General features: G+C 58.0%; 6 protein-coding genes across 6 annotated transcripts; 2 read left to right on the top strand and 4 right to left on the bottom strand.

Annotated features, from left to right (window-relative positions):
• Positions 1-127: 127 nt before the first annotated feature.
• VAS2 (AP-1 adaptor complex sigma subunit Aps1) lies at positions 128-1087 on the bottom strand (the record flags this gene model as incomplete). Its single annotated transcript, XM_066781877.1, has 5 exons — positions 128-175; positions 468-742; positions 817-934; positions 992-1025; positions 1077-1087. 5 exons carry the CDS (start codon positions 1085-1087, stop codon positions 128-130), a joined length of 486 nt encoding a protein of 161 aa, XP_066627689.1.
• Positions 1088-1585: 498 nt separating this feature from the next.
• On the top strand, positions 1586-2512 carry SLS55_010496 (uncharacterized protein; the record flags this gene model as incomplete). The annotated part of the gene is made up of 1 exon (XM_066781878.1): positions 1586-2512. One exon carries the CDS (start codon positions 1586-1588, stop codon positions 2510-2512), a length of 927 nt encoding a protein of 308 aa, XP_066627690.1.
• A 1797-nt stretch (positions 2513-4309) lies between these two features.
• Positions 4310-5892, top strand: PST1_2 (protoplasts-secreted; the record flags this gene model as incomplete). Its single annotated transcript, XM_066781879.1, has 3 exons — positions 4310-4382; positions 4436-5161; positions 5222-5892. 3 exons carry the CDS (start codon positions 4310-4312, stop codon positions 5890-5892), a joined length of 1470 nt encoding a protein of 489 aa, XP_066627691.1.
• Positions 5893-9609: 3717 nt separating this feature from the next.
• ecm33_6 (cell wall protein Ecm33) lies at positions 9610-11349 on the bottom strand (the record flags this gene model as incomplete). The annotated part of the gene is made up of 3 exons (XM_066781880.1): positions 9610-10414; positions 10564-11233; positions 11289-11349. 3 exons carry the CDS (start codon positions 11347-11349, stop codon positions 9610-9612), a joined length of 1536 nt encoding a protein of 511 aa, XP_066627692.1.
• Positions 11350-14394: 3045 nt separating this feature from the next.
• On the bottom strand, positions 14395-14988 carry BUD32 (serine/threonine-protein kinase bud32; the record flags this gene model as incomplete). The annotated part of the gene is made up of 2 exons (XM_066781881.1): positions 14395-14944; positions 14984-14988. 2 exons carry the CDS (start codon positions 14986-14988, stop codon positions 14395-14397), a joined length of 555 nt encoding a protein of 184 aa, XP_066627693.1.
• A 1633-nt stretch (positions 14989-16621) lies between these two features.
• SLS55_010500 (uncharacterized protein) lies at positions 16622-18268 on the bottom strand (the record flags this gene model as incomplete). Its single annotated transcript, XM_066781882.1, has 1 exon — positions 16622-18268. One exon carries the CDS (start codon positions 18266-18268, stop codon positions 16622-16624), a length of 1647 nt encoding a protein of 548 aa, XP_066627694.1.
• Between the last annotated feature and the right edge of the window lie 1268 nt (positions 18269-19536).

Genomic DNA, 19536 nt, shown 5'->3' on the forward strand with positions numbered 1-19536 from the left:
CCCTCGAGCTCCAGCACCCAGACGAACCGAGAAAACACCTTAACTCCCGCCGATGCATGCGTTGGCTCATGCTCCGTCAAAGTGAACATTTCAAACAGAAATGAAGCTGATAGGCGCGGGACGGCTTCTAAATCATTCCAGCCTTGCGGATCCTATCCTCAATGGAGTCGGCGTCCTGCTCGAGGCCATCAGCATTAACGTTCGATGCGTCCTGAGTGCGTGCGAAGAACAGTGAGAAACAAGGTACGACAGCCACGCCCGGGTATCTAAAGAAGATTGCAGTCATATGCTACCGAGGGCTTAACCAATCTTGGTGACGCCGTCGTCCTCGACCTAAAGCTTTCGTTAACACCGCCTAGACTTGGCGCATTGGGGAAGCGCATCTTGATGACCCCTGACACGGCCTTCACTCCCGCTGCACTTGGGGCACGCCTCCGTCGAGATGCAGATAAAGACTGTCTACTCACTTCCATGTCTTCCAGGCTGTCCTGCTGGCTGATGCAGCGCAAGACGTTCTTCTTGCTGCTCTCCTGCATCTCTCCCGCGAGCAGGAGCTCGTCGAGGATGAAGTAGGCCTTCTGGAAGTTGAAGATGATGTCAAGCTCGCAGACGTTGCCGTAGTATTTGTCCATCTGCTCGACGTAGCGGTGCACAACCTCGAGGGTGATGAGCTCGTTGTCTTCGGAGTCGCAGCCGGCGATGAAGAAAAGGGAGGCGTAGCGACGGTAGACGATCTTTGTGTCTGCGCGCGCGAGCTTCAGCCACAGGACTGCAGGGGGCGTAGGAGGGTGGGCGACCGAAGGCCAGGTGGCATACCCTTGTACTCGAGGAAGTTGCACATGCGCGTGCGGCGGGCAAGGACAAGCTGAGTGACATCCTTGACGATCTTGGCCTTGTCCTTGGGGGACAGCGTGGTGAACCATTTCGCAAGGCGCTGCGCATGCCGTCAGTCGGGGCCGAAGCTGTGAAGAAAGCTGCCTGGATGACGCACCACCTTGCCCTGGCGCGAGAGCAGGATGAGGTACCTGGGACGGTCAGCACTGCGGCACGCGTCGGAGGCGAATTGCCGCACTCACTTGATCGCCATGGTGGTGTCGCGGCAACGGAGAGTCTGGGGGTGTGGATGGAGGGGGTTGCTCTGGCACGTAATTTAGGGCAGCCGGCCTTCGATCGACTTGGGACTGCAGCGCGCCAAGACATGCGGCCGGCGCGGAAGAGCCCCGCCGAGTCGCCGCCCCGCCGTCTCGGCTTCAGGCCGCCCCGCCGGCGCCATGGACTGCTTACAATATCTCTGTCGTCCGACTTCCACCGCCGTCGAGCGGACCTTGCGCTATTGTTACGCCAGCGCGGCATGGAAATCACCTCGCGCCAGGCTCGCGACTTCCATTCTTTCCTCAACTTAGTCCTGCACCCGCGCCGCGCCCTCAAACGCTTCTCCCAGCCAAAGCCCGCCGACAGCATTCCTACCACTCACCCCACTCCCACTAGCACCATGACGAGGCTAATCCTGTCCACGGCGTATGCGCATGTCCTCAAGTCCACTGCCTCCCGCAAATGATCTAATTCCTCGCGAACCAGCAATATCATGGGCGGCGGTCCCTCCGCCATCCGCCGAAATCTCCACGAGAAGTCCAACACCGAACTCACCTCCACCCTCCGCGCGAACTTTTCTTCGAACCAACAAGCCACTGCCAACGGCGACGCCAGCACCTCCCTCCCTGCCACCTCCGCCCCGTCCTTCCGTGCCTGGACTTCCCAAGACGGCGCAGACCTGTACATCCCCGCCCTCGACTTCTCGCAATCAGGCCTCAATGAGGAGCGCGCCGCGTACGACATCACCGTGAAGCTGTTCTATCTCCCCCATGTGTCTGTCCCGCAGCGCATCGCGCACACCCGCGACGCTGTCAACCTCGTGCTGAAGGAGCTGCATGTCCCCTCCATCGACCTGCTCATCGTATCCTTCCCAGGCATCGCCTTCGATGCCGACGACGAGGACTCGGACGCCGACGAGAGCGGCGGTACACCTACAGCCGGCGGCTCCGGTTCGGAGAGCGGCAGCGGCGCGGAGGATATCGATAGCATGATCGAGACGTGGCGCGCCGTCGAAGAGCTGTATGACGAAGGCCTGATCACGAAGCTGGGGCTGTCGGAGTTTGGCTCGCAGCGGCTGTCGAAATTTTTGGCCAAGGCGAGGCTGAGGCCGAGCGTAGATCAAATCAACGTGCGGGATTGCTGCGTGGTGCCGAAGCCGCTGATACTGTATGCGAAGCAGGAAGGGATCGAGTTGCTTACGCACAATGACTGCACAAACATCCTTCCGTCTGGCACGGTGAGGGAGCTGTTGGGCCCGGGAGAGAAGGGTGCTGGCGTTTTGGTTGGCCCCGATGGCTCATCGGACGGATTAAAGGGAGATGTCACGCCGCAGTGGGTAGTGAAGTATACGGCGGTGGTTAAGGACAGAGGTGTTGTGGAGAACAAGGGCTACTTTGCCGTAGCTGAGCTCCACGACTAAGAACCTAGAGTGTACTAAATCCATTAATAGGGGGGCCATGATCTTATGAACTATTCTGACACAGTGCGGCGCAATTGCTTCCTCCGCATATTCGGCGTCAATTAGAGCTCTGTTTACCGTATTCCAACGTCTTCCACCTGGTTCATCGTCATGTCTTTTTCTGGTGTTATTATGCACAAAAGAGCCCGGGTGTAAGATGGGACGACTAACGGGCAACCTTGGGCATCTCCGCTTGGTGGGCCATCAAGTCTAAAGAATAAACAAACGCCAAAAAAGAACCGCAATTCACCGTCTATCATAGGCCGCTTGACAGACAGAGCTTTCACGGCGCTGACTGTGCGTTCCTTATCGATACAACCGGAAAGCTTGGTCTCTGAAGCTGCGTAGGCGACAGCCATGTGCGGAGCGGACACAAGAACTCCGAAGTTAATGTGTGGGTAAGAGAATACCAACATTGACACAAGGAAGATCGGTGATCTCATGATATATGTTCTTGGATATAGGGTTCGTTGAGTCAAGCTTGAGTCGGGCTTGCTTGGCTCTATATTCCCCATTTTATTGCCTTTTGCTTTGCTTGCTATGAGTAGATGTTCTTTCGTTTTGCAGGACGATCCAGATACACAAAAGGTCTACAGCACAGACGTTGGGATGTCTCCTCCCATCAAACATCTGGCGGGCTTGTCGGTGGAAGAATGGAAGAGAGCAAACCCTAACCATCATGCAGGGATACCGCCATTTTGAAAAAGTCGGGCCTTCCGTAGCCAGCCTACCCCATCGAGTACATGCGCTAGTCTACTCCGGTAACTTTACTTGGCTTGTGCGCGCAGATGTTCAGGCACGTTAACAACACCCGCCGGATCCGACCAATCACAGCAGACCACTGACCGCCAGACCGCCAGCACCTTGTCTGTAGAAGCTTCGCGCAGCTGTGCAGTTGCTGTCTACATTCATGCGAGCTCTCTCATGCTCATGCTTCTTTCCGTCTCCAATTGTGGCTGACGCTCTCAACTCAACGCGCCGCTCACCGGTTTTTGGTTTAATTAATTGCTCAAGCCACCGCGATAAAGTCAATCCGGGTCTACGAATGGTGGCGACTCTACAGAAAAGCCTCTCAGCTCCATGACTCAAAGCTCCCGATCTTCCGCGGTACGTGCTTCGCTATACGGGGGCACAGTAGCCCACCCGCGATCCCCTATTCCGCCACCGGGCCCTGAGCCGGGCTACGGCTTTCCTCATCTGGCGTCAATCTGGGGATCACGCTGTTCTGGCCCAGTTCTCGAAGCACTTCTCCTGCAGCAAACCCCACTGAGGACGGGCACGCCGCATCGGAAGCTCTCACGCCATTGAGCGCTCAGTGGGGCCTTTTTACGAGCCGAGAAGCAAAAGACGCACGCTGGAGAGGTGCCTCCGCTGGCACCCACAGGCCCAGCATGAGCTCCAAGCTGCCGCATCGAGGCCTCGGAGCCTCCGTTGTCGTGGGCATCAACCGGCCGCCAAGCCCGCGTCCCCATACTTTGCATGAAAAATAAGGCTGAAAGTGCGGTGGTGGTTTGTCGGCGATCTGCGTCCAGCGCCGGCGGCTGAGCTCCAAGCGACCATGGCGATGCTGGTATCCACCGCTCGGACTCGCCAGCCGCCGCTGGCATTCAGCTCAGCACGTTCACCGGACTCGGCTCGTTGACCGCGACTTCAGAGTTAAAAGCCTCCGCGCCCGGGCAGCAGTGATGGAGAGGGCAAGAACTTTCTTCATCCCAATCGTTCTCCAAGCAGTCCGCCGGTTGATTCACTCACTTCACAATGGTTTACTCCACCAAGCTCCGGTCCATTGCCGCTTCCGGCCTTCTTGCTGGCTCTGCCGCCGCCTCTTCTGGTGAGTCTCTGCCTTCGACTCTTACCATTGCCACAATGCTGACCTGGTACTAGGCTGCTCCGCCCCCGATGGTGGCGTCCTCACCATCGGCGTCGATGACGTTCTCGACATCTCGTCTTGCAAGACGTTCGAGGGCAGCATTGCCATCTCCGAGGAGACGTGGGGCTCCATCAGCCTCGACGGCATCGAGGAGATCACCGGCTCGCTCATCGTCGACTCGGCCGAGACCCTGACCTACTTCAGCGCCGATTCGCTCAGCTCGATCGGCGGCCTCGAGCTCTCCAACGCCCCTCTCTTTACCGGCTTCGACCTTCCTTCGCTCAACAAGATCGAGTCTCTCAGCCTGTCGTCGCTTCCCCTGCTGTGGGAGGTCGACTTCGGCAGCACCATCGAGGAGTGCTCGACCGTCGAGGTCCGCGACACGTACCTGACCAGCCTCGAGCTCGAAGTGCTCGAGCCCGAAAAGATCATCATCGAGGAGAACGACTTCCTCTGGTCCGTGTCGGTGGCCTCGACCTCGGTCGACGAGATCTCGATTGGCGGCAACACCAACGCCGTCGACATCAGCTTCCCTCAGCTCGAGAGCGCGAAGCAGGTCACCATCTCCAACGCCACCGGCCTCTCCTTCCCCTCCCTGACCAGCATCGAGGAGTCCATCACCATCACCGACTCTTGGCTCGAGACCTTCGACTTCTCCACCCTTGAGACCATCGGCGGCTCTCTCGAGATTAGCGGCGTCTGGGACCTCGAGTCTCTGTCCCTGTCCTCGCTCAAGTCTGGTAAGCCCACACACCCAAACAAACCCCCCATCAAACGCAACCACTGACAACCCCTCGTAGTCGGCGGTGACCTTAAGATCAGCGACTGCGGCTTCTCCAGCCTCGCCTTCGAGGCGCTCGAGTCGGTCGAGGGCGACCTGAGCTTCGACCTGGCCAGCCTGGAGGAGTTCACCTTCGAGTCACTCACCTCCGTCGGCGGCTCGTGGGACGTGGCTGGGTCCAGCTCGGCCAGCCTCTCGTGCTCCGACTACAAGCACGTCGTCAAGGGCGACGACTTCTCGTGCGGCACCAGCGACGAGCCGGCCTCTGAGCCCTCCGAAGCCGCCGCCTCGACCCCGGTCCGCTCGACCCCCGTCGCCTCGCTCCCCACCGACCTCGCGTCCACCCCGGCCCTCACCGTCCCCTCGTCCGTCTCCGTCCCCGCCACCCCGGTCCCCACGACCCCAGGCGCTGTCATCACCCCCGGCCCGTCCACCCCCGGCGCCGCCGGCAGCGTGCCCAGGCCCAGCAGCGTCATCTCGAGCGAGGAGATCCTCACCGAGACGCTCCGCAACGGCTCCACCGTCACCCTGACCAGCTGGACCCCCGTCGCCACCGTCCCCGTCGCTACTACCCCGGCGGCCACTCCCAGCAACCCCACCGTGCCCTATGAGGGCGTCGCGTCCGCCCTGTCGCCCGTGGCTGGCGTCGTCGGTCTCGTTTCCGCTGCGATGATGTTCTGCCTGCTGTAAAGCGGGGTGGATGGGATGAAGTGAATGTATATGGGATGCCTGATATCCCCAAAAGAAAAAAAGATGTAATGTATATATGTATGTAATGTAGTACGCATGTAAATGTGCTATGAAGATGGACTTTTGGGTTTGCCAGTTGATTGCCTATTTGTACTTGTGTTTGCGTTGTCGTGAATATGGATATGGTGTTGAGGTGTAAGGTGTTGGGGTATGCGGGCAGAGACAGGGATGATCCTGTCAAGGTAAAAGTGTCATTTCCCGATCGGGGGTACTAGCAGACAACTCGGTCTGAAGCTGCAACCGTGTATCTTAGAGATGAAGATGAAGGAAGATCAGAATCTGGGTGTGTATTCATGGTGGGGTGATCCGCACCCTACCTGTAGATAGACAAACTCAAGAACTCCCTATTCTGATGCACATCTATGAGCCCCAAAAGATATGCTTTACACAAAAGAAACTCCATGAACCTTCACCTGTCTTGACCACAACAACGAATCGCTTCTGAACCACGAAATATAGCAGACTTCGCTCGCTTGCTTCCCAAGAGTCATCATTACCATCATCGAACCAAAGCTTCAAGCCGTGATGGTACGACGAACAGTGACCGCCTTGTCCTCTGTCACTTGGGAATCGTGTTCTTGCCCTTCAAGAAGAGGGAACGAGATTCGTTCCAACAGTCGTGGTTGTCCCTGCTGGAAGCCAATTTTGCTTTGACATGCTTCCGTCATCGGCATCGGCCCTCCAAAAGAACCTCCATGGATCTCGCTGGGTGGCAACACATTGCTCATTGTGTGAACGTCGTCGCTGCCTGTCGTTCGAGCCCGATAATTGGCGTTGCTGGTCTGCTCCTCGAGGTCGTTGTCGAGGTGCGCCATGGTATTAGCTTGGGAGAGTACGGACGGTGTGGATGGCTGGGGTGACACAGGTGCTTGATGCCCCATCTCCATCTCACTCAGGGTATCTATAAATGCATTAATTAAGAATTTGGGCGAATTAGGCGAAGGGTAAAATTCGATAACTTACCAGGCCGAGGTGACGAAGAGGCCTGCTGAAGAGACCGAAGCCGGCGTATGAGGCTTTGGAATTTCTTCCATAGGAAAAAGACGAAGGTGATTGCGGTGATAAGAACTCCGGTGAGTTCAACTATGGTGGTAACGGACCATGTGCCTCCATTGTTGGAAGAGAAGGCCGGGATAGTGTCTGCAAGAGACAAGCTGAGGTCAGCTTAGGCCTGGTTGTATGTACAAGCTATCAAGCAGACTGACAGTTTGTGGTGTCATGATGAGTTGACTGATACATCACGACTTGATGATACCAGGTGCGATAGTAAGGGCCGCGGAGAGATGCGAAGCGGTAGCTTCCAATGACGGACAGTAGGAAGCGAGGTTTGACGTGCCGCTCGAAAGTAAGCAAGAAAGTATTGATCTGAAGGTCAATGGCAGAGCCTAGCGTGTGGATGCTGAACAATCGCTGGGAGATGTTGTACTGGTTATATAAACATCGAGTCGGCGCACGACTCGACAGTCGGCTGCCATGAGGAGCCGGAAAAGGAATGTTCGGTTTGTTCAGACCCGAAAGCTGGCAACGGTTGAAACTTGGGAGCACGGACGGATTGATGGGACCAATGAACGGAGACAACGGCGTTTAGCCCCATCAAAAACATTCCTTAGCGTACCGGCAGGCCGGCCAGCCGCTGCTCAAGGATCCATGTCATCCACGCTGCCGCTGCAACATCGCCCATCACGGACGTCTTTGGTGGGTTCCCCATCTCAGCCCGTCTTACTTTTGGGGCAACATAGCATCTCTCCCCAATGTTCCGCGACCGGCCCCATGTGCGACAGCGGTCGCTTGGCTGGCAAACACACGCATCCTTTTCGTCTGTGCCTCGCGCTCGTGGCTACCGAACAAATAATTACACTCAGACTGAACATCGCGGTTTCGCATTCCACCGAGCGCAGTGTATTCGGGGAGTATGGTACAGGACACTCGGGGGGGAACAGACTTCGGATATTCCACCCGTTCGCTACAAAGCACCGGAATTTCCAGGTGACGACCAAAAAAAAGAGGTGTATCCGGCGAAGGAAGCCAGTGAAGAAGACATGATCGCGAAAATGGCCAATCAAGGGCACCGCTGCCTAGATGACCCCATAAATTACAATCTTCTATCCGGCAGCCCTTTCAACCGGGGCGGCCGTTCTCGCGTTTGGTCTCCACCATGCTGACAGCCTGTCCATATGAGCTGTCGTTCGCTAGCGCCGATGGCGATTGGCTCGCACTGTAGCATCCCTGCTCGGCTGTAGCACGCGGGTGGAGCGAGGACACCGCTATCAACCCCGCAGAACCCCAACTCCACGCCATTTGTCGCAGCTCCTGGTCTACCATAGCCCATCATCTCGCGGGATAAAGAGTCTGGCAGGCAATCTCTGCAAGTTCTTGCTCGCGAGATGCTTTCCCTGCTATTCCTGTCTGTTTTTAGGGTAGATCCTGTCCTGTTTGACGACTCAGTGACGATTTACTAAGCCTATCAAGGTAATCATCATAACGTTGAGCCGCCAAATGGCACGTGCATCGGCTACCTTTGTTTCCCCCTTCCGACCCTTAAAAATCAACACCACGGATCTACTTATATGAGCGTATTGTCACTTCGTCACCGCTCAGTAACCCTCGTTCCTGAGCGTCTTGTCTTGTCACAGCTATAGTCGTGTCGTGTCGTCCCGGTGGATAAATCATAACGAGCAAAAACGAGATAGTACCCGCCCTATCTATGCTAAAGGCAACATCTTTCTAATTAGCTCGGCTGCTGCGGGTTCCTTCCGCCAGGCCTGTTGGTACTGAAGAGTTATACAAGAATAACAGTACGATTCACCTCAGAAAAAACATCTACTAAAGAATACGCAACAATCAAACCTGAAGATGTCGATAGGATCAACTCCATATATATCTATGCAGGCTACGGCGTTCTTCAAAAGGTAATTCAATTCCATAAGCCTGTCATCTCGCCTCTCCAAGTTTCCTCTAAACCTTGACTACGTCTTGGCGTTTAGCTTGGCGCAGAGTTTTAACGACGCCGTCAAGGGGCCCGTCTTCGACCGATGGCCACAAAAGGGTATACAACCGCTTCACCAATCCAGCGCAAGTGTGGATACCAGCAATAGATGGCAGCGATATGAGCATAGAGTCGGATTGCAAAGGTCGACCACTCTGGGGTGTGGTGGAGGAGGACTGCACGGGGGATGGTATCCGTGGCGTGGAAAGAGGCGCTACACCTTGTGGGCCCTCGACCAGATTTTGTGGGTGGAGTAGTAAAGCGTTGGACGCAATGATTGGTAGCGATGGCGAGGCTCGGGCCGGACCCCGATGGACGCGGGGGATGGGGCAAGCAATCTCGTCGATCACTGAAAGTATAGAGTAGGATTGACATCTGTGCAGGTCTGACATCAGCACAGCGGCTTCGGTGGTCGTCCAAGAAAAGAACTCGTCGCTCCTCTCCAGACTTGACTGGCCCCCCCACCTGAGTTTCTCTATTTACCGTCTTCGTCCCGGCCAGCAGACAATAAATCGCACATTTTAAGCCAAACACTTCAAGCCAGTGCTAACCCGTATGTAAGTATCTGCAATCATCGCAGTAACTCCTGATCGTCAATTACGTATCCATCATCTACGGGTATCATAATATATACAGTCGTGAAAAATCCACCACTCTCTCCTCTTACCGCCTCAATGCTGTTGCTGCGGCGGCGACTGCGGCGACTGCGGTGACTGCGGCACCACAGGCTCAGCCATCAGCTCCGACCTCCTCCAATTTTGATCGCCCTCCATCTCCACAGGTGCGTGCTGCTGCTGCTGCCCCTGCGCCATCATCGGCGCGAAGCCCACCGGATCTAGTCTCGGGCTCTCCAGTTCATGCGCCGGCACGCCCTGACTTCCGTGCAGCTCCTGCGGTCCCTGCTGCTGCTGGTGATACTGCTGCATCGGCACGCCTTGTCCATCGTGTCCCTGCATCATGGGCTCTGCATACCCACTGCCGTGCTTCTTCGTCGAGCGGCCCCGCCACAACTGCGCGTATGGCGGCGGCAGCTTCTGCTCGCCAAGCGCCGCGCCTCCGCCCTGCTGGCCCTGGTCTGGGGCGCCGGTGGTGCCGTCCCTGGACACGGCGCGCTTCTTGCGCATGCGCAACAGCAGCAAGATGGCGGAGATGATGGCGACGATGCCAATGACACCGAGGGCGACGCCGATGCCGACGCCGATCTTGACGGTGGTAGTCAGGCCGGAGGAGGAGGTCGAGGAACTGGCGGTCGCCGAGTGGTTGGAAGTAGCACGGGTGCTGGCGGCGCCGTTGCCTGCGCCAGCCGTGGCGCTGGTACCGCCGGCGTCCGTCGACGTGGCCGACAGAACCTGACCGTTGCAGGTGACGGTCAGCACGCCCGGCGTGATCTCAGCGCACTTGTACTCATCACCCGCATCCGCATCATAAGTGACTGTCACGGTGCCGTTGACAACGACATCTTCGTCGAAGGACCAGCTGGAAGACGGAATGTTAGCGCTGATTTGAATGGGTGGCGGGCACAGCTTACGAAATATCCCCTGTTAACTCGATGTTGCCGCCGACGCTCTTAAGAAGACTGTAACTTATTAGCTTATGGCGTGGAAGTGAGAATTCGTAGTACTGACGTTGAGTTGAGATCAAGATAGACGTCGTGGGAAGCGTGCAGAATGAAGTCGCCGGCCACGGCCGTGAGAGACGGGAACCAAACCTGGGTCATCGAAGGATTCGCGGTTATAGTGGCAGCAGCGATCTCCGACATGTAATCGAAGCCGACATACCCCATTACGTCGTTGCTGGTGACTGATATCTCGTCACCCGACGCGAAGGGTATCGACACGTTCTCGAGAAGAGCATTATTTGTCAGGACAACGTCGCCCATGGCGACGTTAGACGCCTCCCATGAGAACCACAAATAGTCGCTGGACACGTTGTTGTAGGTAAGGTTCGATATGCCGCCCACATATTGAAAGGTAAATCCGGGGAAGGAGGCAAGATCGCTGAAGTCAATGTCGCCAAGGCTAGCGTGATCGGCGTTGCTGTTGAGCGCGAAGTCGAAAGTGTTGAATTTGGGCGCATCCGAGACTTCGACACCTTCCACAGAAACGATTGCTGGCAGGCGAATGGCTTCGAGGTTCGGGACGCTTGTTGCAATGACACGACCGGCTATGGTTTCGACGCTGGTCAGGTTGAGTTCGCCACTGAAAGTCGAGGCTATCACGACGTCTCCGGAGAAGGTGGAGCACGAGGCCATCGCAGGAGCCGTGGTAGTAATGGTCACGGTCGTGGAACAATCGTCTATTCCGAGTCAGTCAGCATATTTCGGGTTGCAGTGAAGCTTTGCAACGCTTACCGGCCAAGGCGCGTCCCACCAGGAGCGCTTGAAGCGCCAGTGTCCACGCTTGAGTACGCATGGTGATGGCTCGACAGGAGGGTGCCGTGAAGATGCAAAACGCTGCTAGCGCAGTCCAGTGCAACCAAGGGCTTGCGGCTCTTTAGAGAAAAGCGGAGGGGGGCGACGGGCATATCTACCTCCCGTTTTTTGGATCAGGCGCAAAACATGGGTTCAATTCCTTCATGGCACCAATGCCCAAACGGGGAAAATGATGGGACGGCCAGCAAGCCACCAACAGCTGGCCGGGCAGCCTGGGCAAGAGCGCAGCCTCAGGACGAGCCATGGGCAGCATTGTGGAGAACGGCTGGCGAATAAGGGAGGCGGGAGGGTCGCGCGGTGTGGCTTCGTCTTGGCACATTGGGGGCGGAAGTGTTTATTTTTGAGTCTAAAGGCCTGTGCCTGTGGGCCGCCGGGGATAGTGCACAAGAAGCCTTCACAATGTCCGCGGCATGTCAGGGCAATCGCCGGCATGATGCCGGGCGAGGGTAAGCACCAAGCGCCATGGTGCAGTGCTTAGCTCGGTTGACAGCTGAAGGCCTCGCGGTCGGAACGGTCACTTGGGAGGCGTCGGCGGGACGACTGGACACGATGCGAGGCGGTGTGAGGCTCAACACATCCCTGCGCCGGCGACGGGGATTGCTCCGGGCAGCGTTTGGCACAAAACCCATCTGGTCTTGCTGCCAACTGGGTGCTGGGCGTGTTCGGTTCGAGGGCGAAAACAGCAGACGTGTGCGGTTGGGAGGCGCGTTTCGGGGAAATGAAAGGCAGAGACGGGATGGAAGGCGTCAGAGGTGATGTGCCGGGCAAGAACGAGGCACGAGCCAACCGGGGTGTGGCCGATCACGGGCAGGATCGCCAGCCTCGTCCCGCTCCGCTCCGTTGCAACTTCCTCATCTCTCTTCCTTTCCTAGTCTACGTGTCAATGAGCAGCGCGACTGCAAAGTGAATCGCCTTCTGATCGCCAGCCCTCAACACCTCCATCTCCATCACGTTGCCTTTGATTCGCACCTATCCTCAGCGAGCACGTATCATCGAAGTGTTTGGATCCGCGCCGTCGGTTGCTCACTTGCCAGTGAACCAGCAGCCCCTCTCTGCTCATTCGCGAATGCACCTTGCTCGCATCGACCTCTCGGATCCGCAGGGGAGTGCAGCAACCTGAACGTCATTCGGCTTCTCGAACTTAGCCGACTCCCTAACGTCAGCATTTACTCAGCTCTGTAGCCTACGACTTGCCGTGAGAATACTTCCCCGCCTGAAGGAAGCCCTCCTTATTAACATCACCCGTGTGCCCCGGCCTGTATTGAACAATGTTTCAGCCATTTCCGCAAAGCGTTACACGCAATCGACGTATGTTCTGCTTGGGGAATGACCTTGCCGGCAGAACAAAGTTCAGGATAACTTTGCTCGAGATTAGCATTGATCTGAGACATTTTCCTCACCACGACCTTCCATTATCAATGTCGCTTGCTATCCCTCATTAGTAGCTCAGTGTTATAGTGGAATATTGGCCTACCCTTTGGCTCTGATAATGATAGATCCCATGGCCCAGAACGGCCTTGGCCACTCGCGGCGGCGTGGCTTCCTTCATAAATGATGCACCAACGAAACCCCTGTCAGCTCTGCCATGTTCCTCTAGGCAACCTTTCCCACCTCCCAAAACCTGCAGGTATTCTGTACGAACTCGCAGTCGAAGCCACCCCTGTCCTTCACCGGTTGTAATCCCGGCTGACGTGGCCATGCAAGGCTGAAGGTAAAACAAGAAGCATTCCAGCAACCACCTTCCCACGATTGGTGCGCGATACTTGTCAGCTAGCAAGGCTGAACTTCCATGATCCTTTTAACCTTTCGCCCCGGCCCGCGCTCGCCTCGTTCCCGTTCCCGCCCTCCATTCGCGTCTCAGGTTATCGTAAAGCTACCAATCACCTCGGACATGGCCTTGCCCGGGTCCTACAACTACCAACGTTATGGGATATCGCACCTCGATCTCCCAGAGCCAATGGACTACTACCCCGAACAACTCATCATCCCGGCCCCACGCGGCGCCAGGCATTTAGCTGCACCAAATTCAAGCCAAGCAGTATACGCAACACAGCCGTTACACGGCTCAACCCACTCCGGTGCGCCCCACTCCATTATTTTCCCACCACCACTTAAAAAAACCACAAGGCTAACTCCCTCCCAAGGCTACCCACCCATCCACGTCCACGCCGGCGCCACCTTCAACGCCACCATCCACATGAACGTCTACCCCAACAACCACTCGACCTCCTCCTTTCCCTCTCCGGACCACCACCCCATCATCTTCCCTCGGATCGACGACAACCACCAGAATCATCACCACCACCACCACCACAGCGTCACCGTCGACCCCAACTCCCAATGCCACCACTGCGACCACCGCTTCGACACGCCCTACCTGCTCACCGCGCACAAGAACCGCAACAGCCTCCACTGCGCCTGCTGTCGCGAATGCTTCGCCAGCTGGCCCGACCACTACGAGCGGAGCGGTGGTTGCAGTGCCGCCGGTGGTGGTGGTGGTGGTGGTGGTCGCAACTATTATTCCAACGACGATGACTTGAGGGAGCATTTCTGGCTGAATCGCGACCATCATCATCATCATCGAGGAGGCGGCAGGGTGTTGGGGGAGGTGAGAGATCTGGAACTGAGAGGTGGAGGAGGCTTCTACGAGGATGAGGGAGTTTATTACGGTCCGGAAGGTTGGGTCATCGAGGAGCGGCATAGGCGTAGTAGGACCAGGCGGAGGAGGGGAAGGTCCAGGGGGAGGTATGGGGCTACCTCGGCGTGGCGGTCGTTTTTCCTTTGATGTTTCGAGAGAGAGGACCAAAGGGCCGTTGGGGGGGAGTTACTGTTGAAAGCAGGAGAAGTGGGGAAAAAAAAAGGGGGAGTGACTTTTCATGTCATCTTTTCGTAGCCTACACATGCCCTTCGGGTATTTTTCTTCTTCTTCTTGATATCCAAACCGCAAAAGATCATAGCACGTCCACGCCTCCACGTCAATAGCCAGTGAACACCGAGACCTCTGCAGCCCCTCCAACCTCGCCCTTCAACCAAGCATGCTCCTCTTCCTCCCCCTCATCCTCACGTCCTCCAACCTCTTCAACACCACCTTCGCCCCCTTATAGCTGTCCCCATACGCCCTCAGCACCTCCCTGAACAGCGGTTCCGCCGCGGGATGCGTGCTGCCAAACGCCCTCTCCAGCACGTACAGATCCACCGCCTTGTCCTCGTCCTGCACCGTCGCGCCCGCGAGGCCAAAGTCAATGATGGTCACCGTACCCTCGAGCGCCTTCTCCGGGTGCGCGTCCACCGCCGGCGGCCCCTCCTCCGCCGTGCGCAGCATCAGGTTGCTCGTCGTCAGGTCGCCGTGCACCACGCCGACGCTGTGCATGCGGCCGACCGCGCGGCCCACGCGCGTCATGAGGTCCCACAGCTCGGGCACGGCGTCCTCGTCGATTGCGCCGCTGCCGGTCTGCTGCGCCTGCTCCCCGGCGTCTTCTGCGCCTCCCCGCCCCTCTTCCTCGGCAACGACGGGAGGAAGCTCGAGGGCGGCCGACGCGGAGGAGGAGGAGGCGGCCGTGGCGGCGTGGAGATACCTGTCCAGGCACGCGCGGATCGTGTGGCCGGGGATGAACTCCATGAGCAGCCATCCCGCTACAAAGAACAACACCCGATCAAATCAGCACTCATCCAATTCACTCGTCGCCCCCAATCACCCGTTTACACCGTGCCCTCCCTCTCACCCCCAAATGACAAAGAAACAATGTCCCTCCACCCCCACCAAAGAAAAAAAAGGACTCACCGTCCCAATCGCACGCCAACACCCCCGGCACGGCCACGCCCTCGCGCCGCAGCCGCACCAGCGTCCGCGCCTCCGCCAGGATGCGCTGCTTCGTCAGCCGCCGGTCCAGCGTCGGGTGGCGGTACGGCTTGGCCGGCCGGTGCTTGAGGATCGCGGGCCGCGTCGGCGTCAGAAACGTCGTGCGGTACACGAGCGCCTCGGCGCCCTGCGTCATGATTTGTGGGGCCTCATATGTGGTGGTGGTGGAAGATTCGGTGGCGTCGGCGGCGGGTGAGGATGAAGGAGGAGGAGGCGCGAAGAGTGTCGGGAGGGCGTGCGTGCCCACGGTCGCCATGGCGGGTGGGCGGGCGGGGGCCGGTTGGTGGTGAGGTCGTTTATTCTAGGTACTAGTCGCGTTGCGAGATTCGACGAGGAGGGGGCTGTGCGCGTGATGATGGCGTGGATTGTGTTCGCCGGAATGAAATTCGTGAGGTCAGAGCGTTGTAAAGGATGTGAGGTTGCGCAAGGTCGTGGACGAAAATAGGCGGGGTGATTTTCGCGGGTGCAGGTGCCCCTCTGCCCGTCATCCCGGGTACATGCCTGGACGTCACTCTCCGAAGCACGAACCTCTTATATCCGTGCTTTCCCTCTGTGCTTTCACCGTGCTTGATGAATTTCATCTATTTTTCATATCCAAGGTCCCACTGATCACCAAGCACGGAAGCCAATATTCACATCAAACATTGCATTCATCCTAGGAACCGCCCTTTACAGCCCTCCTATACCTGAAGTGAACAGCAAAAGGAGTGAGACTCCGCAGCCTCCCAACGCAAAGAGCGAAGGGCGCTGGAGACGACCATCTTCCCATCTTCCAGAGCTAGATGCCGCCCACGCTGACTTCACCGTTTTTCCTTCCTGCCGAAGCGCCTCCACCTGGCGCTTCGCCAACGTCTTTGCATCCGTACCATTGCAACCAGAGTAAAAATAGAGAAAAAACATACAGACTCAAGACGGGAGACGAAAGAGCGAAGTGTCCCGAGACTCCAACCCGGCTCAGCCAAGTCTGAGTGCTCAAGGACCCGATATCCATCTCTAACCCATACCCCTCATGTGTACTTCGGTCGAGTGAAAAGAAAGTGCTCTGTTCCGTACCCCAGTTCCCAGTTTCGCAACCCAGAAAGCCAGACATTGTGCATTAGACGAAAAAAAGAGGAAAAATCGAACACGTTAAAAGTGCAGTGGAGAAGGTGAAATGCAAAAGCCCAGGGTATGTGGACTTTGGTCGGCGAGTGATAACATAAAAGCAATCGTGCCACCAAAGAAAGTAATCGAATCAACAACGCAAAAGAGTAATCATGAAAGGCCGTAAAAGCTTGCGGCTTGGCAGCCACGATGTGTATACAAACTGTCGAGAGTGTCATCACAGCTCAGATCAACCGGAGCCGTGAATACTCCTCGACAGCTACTGCCACTCTTGATCGGCTTGCTCTTCTTAGAACATGGAGCTCTTGCGCTTCTCGGCGTTGGTGAGCACCAGCATCGGCGTCTTCTTCCTGCCCTTGGACTCCTCAACGACAACTTCGACGAGGTCCTCGTCGCTGCTCAACGTGTTGGCAGTCCAGCCATCACTTCCAGTCCTCTCCCGGAGACGCTCCTTGGAGGCCTTCCTCTCAGATCCAATGGCTCCACTGGCCGCGGCGCGGAGGCTACCGATGCTAGGCTTGCCAGAGAGGCTGCCACTGCGGACGCTGTCCGAGTCGTTGTCAGATGACACAGGGAAGCTGATGTCGGCCTCGCTGACGGGCGTACCACAGCCACCACTGCCGCTACGCACGCCACGGCGTTCAATGCCAGCACGCACAAGGTTGCGTACAGCTGAACGGCGCTGACGGGACGCAAAGTTCTTGCTGCCCTCGTGCTTAGCGGTAGGGGCAGCCTGGAGCTCCTCAAGCGGCGGCGGGCCACGCGGCTGGCGGGCAGGATGTTCGCCAGCTCGAGCCTGGCCAGGACCAAAAGTGCCCGTCATCGGCGTCTGAGGGAAACCGACGGAGCGGACAAAGGCAGACTTGGGGCCATCGGCAGCGGATTCGAGGTTGTTTAGCGTCAGAGAAGCAACGTTCTTCTTGTGGCCGCGGCGGAAAGCATTGGCGGAAGGCGGCGGAAGAGGCGTAACATCGACCGGAGGCGTCTGCGACTTCTTGGGGGGAGACGAGCTCCGAGAGTTACGCGAGTGACGGTCGAAAGGGTTCTGCCTCTCGTTGGGAGGAGATTGGCGGGAAACAGGCGTTCCAGACTTAGGCGGCGAGTTGGTGAAGCTCGGGGTAGGCGGCGGCGGCGAGTCGGAGAGTTGCGGTGGCTGGACGCTCTGATCCGTGACGTACTGGTACTGGCCAGTGACCGGGTTGTAGACGACCTGAATGCCAGCATGCGCCTGCTGCTGCTGCTGCTGCTGCTGCTGGAACTGCTGACCGTAGAAACCCGACTGAGGCGTCATGGGAGTCATGGGGTACTGCTGGCGCATGTTGCCGCCGTTGAGGTTCAAGCTAGCAAACTGCTGGGCAGTGAGGCTGAGCAGTTGCTGCTGAAGCTGCTGCTGACGCTGCTGAAGGTACATCTCAGTAGCCATGAGCTGGGCAGCCAAGTTGGGGTCCATGTCGGCGGAGTCATCGTGCTCGTAGTGGACAGTCGGAGGAGCAAGCACCTGCTCGGGAAGAGAGTAGATCTGGCGACCAGCGTTCAGACCATACTGGTTCTGAAGACCCGCAGGGAACCCAGAGCCAATGGCGGTCTGGGGAGCACCGTAGTTGGGACCAGCGTTGAAACCGGCTTGCTTGGGGTTACCCATGCCGCCAAACTGGTTTTGGTTGTACGGAGCAGACTGGGGAACAGCACCAGGAGTCTTGGGCGCGGTGCGCAGACCAGCGAGGAGGTGCGAGCGGCTGGTCCTGGGAGTGGGTTGATCGTTGACGGGATGCTCGCTAATGGAGCCGATCTTGGGGGGTGCGGCAGCGCTGAGACGCTTCAGGTGGTTACCCTTGCCGCGCGAAGCGAAGGAGGAAGTCGGACCACCAAGGCCTCCGTTGGAGGCGAAGTTGTTGTTGTAGGTCATTTGAGCAAGACCGCCAGCGTCCATGCTCATCGTGATGAACGGCCTAGGGGAGGTAGTGGTTTTGTAGGAGAGAAAAGGAGCTCTGAGAGTGGCCGTGAGTCACAGGCTGCGAGTGCAAACAGCAGGTGAACGGCGGCGCGCGGCTTCCGGGAGATCGAACGGCTGCCGGAGACTCTGTCGATGGACACGCGGGTCGTGGAAGACGCGCGAGTGAGCTGTTGGGCGAAGAGGGTACAAATAAGGACTCTGCGGCAGGCAAGCGCGCTGAGACGGAGTAACCAAGGATGGAAAAGCGGGCCGAATTAAGGATTAGAGATCACGGCGGATCGCAAAGTAGGAAGTCCAAAAGCAGAAGACGAGGTCGCGGTCGGCGGGCAAGTGACGCAACAGGGTCCTCGGGAGGCGGTTGGCGTGGGGCTCCCGGCTCGGATCAGGCTGTAGCTGAGTGTCGGGCGCGACGCGGACGCAAGTGAATACAGGAAGAGGCGGAAAGAGACGCGGAATCTAAAGGCGCAAAGCTGGCCACGGGAGTTGGGAGCTGTCGCGACGAGACTAGACGGTGCTGGTTGCTCTGCAAAGCACAAGGGAGCGACGACGCGGGCGCGCTGGATCGAGATTAGGCGGCAGTCGGGCCAGCTAAGTATGTAAGGCAACGACAACCGCAGCGGCGCTATCACGCGGACGGGCGAACGGGAAGGAACAACGAGAAGAGGGAGGTGACGAGAAGGCCAGAAAGCGGCGAACGGAGGGGAGAAGACGAGCGGAGGAAAAGCAGCGAGCGAGCGAGCCTGGGTTCTTGTTGGTTGGTGAAAGAAAGCTTCGGCGCCGGCGCTAGGCCCAAAGGGGCCGGCGATTCCAGCCAGCAATTCAGGGGCGAGCACCGTCTGGCCCAAGCGCTGCTCCCTGCGCACGCCCATGCGCCTGGCCCGCACCTCGCTGCCAGTCCGCCCACGCCCGCGACGCGCCAAGCTCCCCGGTGCCGCCGCGTCCTCCCGGCAGCAGCGAGGCAGGCCGCTGTTTCCTTGGGGCGCTTGTCCAGCGGCCGCATGCCGGCGGCCGCCAGGCTGACCAGTGGGCGCGGTCGGTGAGCGCTCGGCGTGCCGGCGTCTAATCGCGCGAGCCACTGGAGCCGGGCGCGTATGCAGCCAGCGGGCACGCTCAGGTCTCGTGGGTGCGCTGTCAAGCTGCGCTGCGAGCCAATCGCGGGGCGCCGCCTGCAGCCTGATCGCTGGCGCGCCGGGGGTCGCGGCCACTCGCCACTGCAGAGCGTGCCGCACAAAGCGCACGAAAGCGCCTTG

Source organism: Diplodia seriata (genome assembly GCF_021436955.1).
Source record: "Diplodia seriata strain FDS-637 chromosome Unknown scaffold_13, whole genome shotgun sequence".
In the NCBI taxonomy this organism is placed as follows: domain Eukaryota; kingdom Fungi; phylum Ascomycota; class Dothideomycetes; order Botryosphaeriales; family Botryosphaeriaceae; genus Diplodia; species Diplodia seriata.